Genomic DNA, 5,769 nt, shown 5'->3' with positions numbered 1-5,769 from the left:
GTTCAGCAGCCGCAGCTTTTCAAACACCTGGAAGAGAGGGGGAGTTTTGTTTCCTGTGATCCCTGGAACCACGTCCAGGGTCTGCTTGTCTCCCAGGGGTGAGGGAGCCCAGTGCCAGCACCAGGTATGCAGCTGGTGATGTGGTGGCGAGGGCTGAGCTTTAAAAGGCACGATGAGGAGGGACAGCAGGTGCGCTGGTGAGGCCTCTGGGGCTGCTTCACAGAAGCAGGGGCCTCCCCTGCGCCCTCGGGACATATGTGTGTGGAAAGCGGCAGAGTGACAGGGCCCAGGGTCCTGCTTGGTGATGCTGCCAGGACAGCGCCTGGAGAAAGCTCTCAATTCACCTCTCAGAGAGACATGCTGCTCCTTACATGCCCCTCCCAGATCCACCCCCTCAGCCCTGCCTCTCACCCTCTAGCCTGCCCGGCTCCGGCAGGATCCGCACAGAACTGGTACGGGGTGCCTGGTGACCTCAGGCCAGCAGCCGATAAACCCGATGATGTCGGATGGACTCTTAATCCTGCCACGGAGGCAGCCCTTCCCTGGGGCTCCAGACCCCTCTCTGGACGCAGCCTGACGCGCCCAGCACCCTTCAGGTACCTATCTCCAGGGACCCTCAGGGCTGCTGGCGTGCTTGGCATCCGAGCCTAGATGCCAAGCACAGCTTTGGCTCCCCGCTGGCTTCTGCTCCGACCAGACCAGCTGGACGCTCCTAAGGGCCTGTGTCTAAAATCATCTGATCTGATGGATGATTTTCCAAGAGGAAACTGGCCTGACTCCCCTCCCTCCGCGCACCGCCATGTTCTGACCATACACTCAACCTCGATCTCCTCATCTGTGAAAAGGGTCTAGAAGTAATCATCCTTGCCACGCTTGTCTCACAGAGCTGGGGGATTCGTGCGACACGATGGAGTGGCAGTGCTTCCTCACAGGGCATGGAGCACGGCCTTGGGAGCCAGACCGGGTTCTGGAGTTGCGTGAGCACTTCTGCCAGGCAGGCGGCATCCAGAGGGAAGCTGCCTCACTGATTACGTATCTCGCAGGAAATACACGCACAGGCAGGTCCCCTCCCATTTTTCTCAGGCATGGACCTCTGTGGTCCCTCTTGAGATGGAGGTGAAGGTACAGGGGGAGCTTCCTCTCCTATTATGTGACCGGCAGAAAAGCACCACTGCCAGCACCATGGTGAACGGCCTCGGTGCCAGGGAGACGACGGGGCCTGGGGGGCCTGTGATACTGGGGGGCCCCTCTCTATCAATGGGAGGCTGGCTGGCCCTTATCTCTTGCTGGTCTTGCCAGCATGTGGCATCATGCCATGTATTCATACTGGGCTTTTAGACAAAATCTTCCTATTTTTAAATGTTGGCAACAAATAAAAATTGTTTCAAAGCACTGAATGAGCCAAATAAAACACCTCTGTGGGCTGGATCCAGCGTCTCTAAGTTTCCGATGTACTCAAAACCCATCTGCTGTCAGCCAGGGACACCGAGGCGCAGAGAGGTTAGACGACCTGACTGAGGTCAGACGACCTGACAGGTCACAGAATTTGGCAGCTGCAAAGCCCTGTCTTTAATTTCAGGACAGGTGTCAGAACTTGCTTCCTTTTGTTTTCAGCTAGGAAGAGCATGTATCTGTGTATTTCTACGTGTGTTATTTGTCCGTGTGTGTGTGTCTATGTGTGTGTTTGTATGTGTGCGTGTCTGTGTGTGTGTGCCTGTGTGTTATGTGGTGTGTGTCTGTGTGCATGTCTGTGTGTGTGTGTTTGTGTGCATGTGTAGTGTGTGTGTGTGTGTGTGTGTGTCTGTGTGCATGTCTGTGTGTGTGTGTGCCTGTGTGTGTGGTTTGTGTGTATCTGTGTGTGTCTGTGCATGTCTGTATGTGTGTGCGCCTGTGTGTCTGTATGTGTGTGTGTTTGTGTGTCTGTGTGCGTGTCTGTATGTGTGTTTTGTGTCTGTGTGTGCCTGTGTGGTTTGTGTGTGTGTCTGTATGTGTGTTTGTGTGTACGTGTGTGTGGTTTGTATCTGTGTGTGCGTGTCTGTATGTGTGTGTGGTTTGTGTGCCTGTGTGTGTCTGTGTGCGTGTCTGTATGTGTGTTTGTATGTGTGTGCGTGTCTGTGTGTGTGGTTTGTGTGTGTGTCTGTGTGCGTGTATGTGTGTGTGGTTTGTGTGTATCTGTGTCTGTGTGCGTGTCTGTATGTGTGCGTGCCTGTGTGTGTGGTTTGTGTGCCTGTGTCTGTGTGCGTGTCTGTATATGTGTGTGTTTGTGTGTATGTGTGTGTGTGGTTTGTGTATATCTGTGTGTGCCTGTGTGTGTCTGTGTGTGTGTCTGTGTGTACGTGTGTGTGTGGTTTGTGTGTATCTGTGTGTGTCTGTATGTGTGTGTGCCTGTGTGTGTGTGGTGTGTGTGTCTGTATGTGTGTGTGTTTGTGTGTGTGCCTGTGCAGGCAGGGGTGAGGGGGGTTGGCAGGCAGGCGTTTCTCTCTTTGAAATCTGCTTCTTTACCCCTAATGAGGTATGTGCCTGGTTTAGAAATGGTTTGCTCCTTCCTCAAGAGGGGGCTTGAGCCCATTCCTCTTCTCATGATACTAAGGGGCTGCTATCAGTTTTTCTTTGCAATTTAGGGGAACCCAGACATTACTGAGTCCCAGATTAGCAAAATGGGGTCCCTGAAGCTAAAAATGCTCTTCGTTGTTTTTACAGAGGGGTTCAGAGGGGGCAGGGGTGGTAGAGAGAGACGTGGGTCGAGCCCTGGGCTGGACAGGGGTGGCTGGGCTCTGGTCCTGCCTGGTCCGAGTCCTGCTGGGTGCCCCCTCGAAGGGCTCTGAGCAGGCCACCTCCCGTCCTGAGGCTCGGTTTCCACCAGTGAACGATGGGTCGCACCCTCTGTCTTGCAGGGCACGTCCCTCGAGGCCTTTCGGGACCCTCTGCTGCCCACTCCCTGGGACCCGCAGGGGCACTTCACCCCCGGGGCTGCGGGCTCATCTAGGGCAGCTGCACCTGCAGCTCCTGCCCTGCAGGCTTTGTGGGAGCCGGCCTGGGAAGTGGGGAGAGTGTGTCTGCTTCTGCTAAGTGCACCACATGTTTGTGAAATATACAGACAACTAAATGAATGCCCGGCTCAGACAATTTTCCAGCCTTTTCCCCCAAGAAGGCACCCCAGACTCTGAGCTCAGAACTACCTGCTATTCTGGGAGCACATTAAGCTACTGCAGACCTTCAGCCCTGTGCACATGCCAGGCCCCGCAATCCTGAAACATACCCCCTCCGTGAGGCCCTGGGTCACCCCATCTCTGGGCTCCCCCAGCCCCCTGACATGTGCTCACAAGGCCCCTGGGAGGAGCAGGGCTGCTGGGTTGGCCTTTGCTCTCCCGCTAATGGTGGCTTCTGCCCACCTGTCCTTTACCTGGATTTGGATCTCGTCAGAGAGCTCTTTGGCGAGGCCCAGCAGCTGCCCGGCTGTGGGGTCCTGGGCCTTGACCACCACCCTCAGCCCGGTGCGGCCCTTCACCCGGCCGTGCACGTTCATGGCAAAGTTGTACTGCGACGGCAGCTGGAGCGATGCCTGCGACAGGTGGCAAAAGTGTCCCCAAGGGCAGAGCCGGACAGGAGCCCCAGACTCCCTGCACTGCCTGCCTGCTCTCATCCTGCTGCCTTCCCGCCCCCTCAGGGCCTGCTAACAGGGGGCTGCAGCCTGTGGCCACCCCAGCACGAGCGCAGGGCGCCCCATGCTACGATTCACACTGTTCACAGTAGCCTGTGAAAGAGGCTATAGGCCAACCAGCGTTCTCACACAGGACCTCTCAGAGCCTCGACTGTGCGGGGGGTCAGGCGAATCACCAAGAAAATGTTAGACTTGGGGTGTTCCCCCCTAGAGCCCCCATCGTGAGCTATCTGTGAAAAAGTCACACGTCTGCATACCACGGGGACAGTCTGGGGACGGGACTCTGGTCCCATAGGGTCGGGGGGAGGCCCTCGTCCTGCACTAGATGAGCTTCAGGCAGCTTCCAGGAGACCCCCCATCCCATGCCCGGCCCCCTCCCCGCCGTCCATGGATAAGACAAGAAGAAACCCCCAGCACCAACCCCACTCGGGTCCTAGGTGACCAAGGCCCACACGGGGTGGCAGCCTGTAGTCACCAGGGCCGGCACCCGGCCCATAGCCCACTGGCTGGGCGACCCCGGGCACATCCCCCCTCCTCTCGCATGGGCTCCAGCTCATACAAACGGGGGTAGCATGCTCTCTCCAGCTGAGACTTAGGGAGGGGCCGGGGACCCCCTAGGGAGGCCTAAGGGGACAGGGGTGACGTCCTGGGATAAACCTGGAGAAAACCCCAGGGCTGCCAGGCGTCATGTCAGAAAGGAGGTCAGAAGCTACAGACTGGGGACCCCGACCAGGACCCCGAGACGTTCTGGAACTTCTGTGACGTCCCCACCAGGCTGTCGTTTTTGCTGCCTTCCGCTAGCAGGTCACTAAGCCCCTGTGCAGCACAGCTGGTTGGCAAGAATGTGCTTAAAATGAAAAGGCTGCAGACTGTCCTGGGAACCGCGAGGGGGCAGCTGGGCGGCCGGGTTCCTGGACATGAGCAAGACTGAGAAGCCGGGAGGGATACTGGGGAGGGACAGTATGGCTGCAGCCTTGCGAGAAGGAGTCACGGAGCCGCGAGAGGGCGTGAAGTGCAAGACACGTGGTGAGAACCCTCCCACCCCAACACTGTCTGGGATGGAGTCGGGGGACTCTGGGGTACCTCGTGGTGCCGTCCCCGGACGTCCAAGATGTCTCGCTTGGTGACAGACCAGTGGAAGGTCAGGCCCGGCACGGCATTGCCGAAGGAGAAAGGGTTCTGGTTGTTGGTGATCCCGGTGACGTAGACAGGCATCTGCGGGGAGAAGCCAGGCCCATGACCGCCGGGGTCCAGCGGCTGGAGCCCCACCCCCCGGACGCTCCGGGGCACTGTCTGAGCTGCCGCCCGCTGCTGGGTGCTTCCCCATCTCCGCGGGGCAACGGGAGCCGCACCCAATTCCTCCCTAAGCAGCGGCAGGCGCGGCATAGGTCCCAGGAGGCCTGACGAAACAGCAAAGGACCGAGCGGAACACAGCACCAGCCCCGCACCTCCCGTCCTTCTTGGGCTGCAGGCTGTCGCAGCTCGACCGGGAGACCCCATTCCTAAATGACCGCCTCTAGCTCTGGGACACCTGCAGCGCCCCCAGCCCCCGCCACACAGCTTACCCTGCTCCCCTCTTTCTCAGTCTAGCGAGGGTCCCTGCTCACGAGGGGTGGACTCGGTCTCCGACAATCTGAATTGACCGAGCGCCGACCAGAGGGAGCACGTGGAGGTGACACGGCGAAAGGCGGGGACGGACCTGAGCCAGGCTGTGGGTCAGCGCCCCGTCCCGCCACTTGCCAGCTGTGCAGACGCCCTAAGCCTGCCACGTGCACACCTCCTCTTCTGTGACACGGACATGACCCCGGAGCTACCGCTCGGGGCTGTTATGTGCACCACGTGGACTAATACACAGAAAGCACCGAGAAAGCTACACACCGTCCAAACACCGGCTCCTGCGAGGTGCCAGGTGCCATTCTAGGTGCGGGAGGGCGACAGACTGGTGGAGACATAGGCATCACCTGCTGACGGCACCCACACGGGGCGACAGGCGTAAGCGCCGTGCGTAAGAGGAGAAGGCGCCGTTGGGGAGAATGGCAGGGAGCCTTTGGCTGCAGCAGGAAAGCCAGGGGAGTGAAGCTGGACCCCTGTGGTAAACAGGGTTCAGC

General features: G+C 58.7%; 1 protein-coding gene across 1 annotated transcript in view; it reads right to left on the bottom strand.

Annotated features, from left to right (window-relative positions):
- Positions 1–5,769, bottom strand: part of LOC103082863 (nuclear pore membrane glycoprotein 210-like) — a gene marked incomplete at its 5' end in the record, with an annotated part of 44,270 nt that overhangs the window by 16,971 nt on the left and 21,530 nt on the right. Inside the window, 3 exons of the mRNA XM_007461242.1 lie at positions 9–27; positions 3,404–3,562; positions 4,745–4,876. Coding sequence (XP_007461304.1) covers positions 9–27; positions 3,404–3,562; positions 4,745–4,876 — 310 coding nt within the window. The remainder of the gene's footprint in view (positions 1–8; positions 28–3,403; positions 3,563–4,744; positions 4,877–5,769) is intronic.

This window comes from Lipotes vexillifer, unplaced genomic scaffold (genome assembly GCF_000442215.2).
Source record: "Lipotes vexillifer unplaced genomic scaffold, Lipotes_vexillifer_v1.1 scaffold774, whole genome shotgun sequence".
Classification (NCBI taxonomy): Eukaryota; Metazoa; Chordata; class Mammalia; order Artiodactyla; family Lipotidae; genus Lipotes; species Lipotes vexillifer.
Note: the sequence above shows the minus strand (reverse complement) of the source record. Positions and strands in the feature narration are given on the sequence as shown.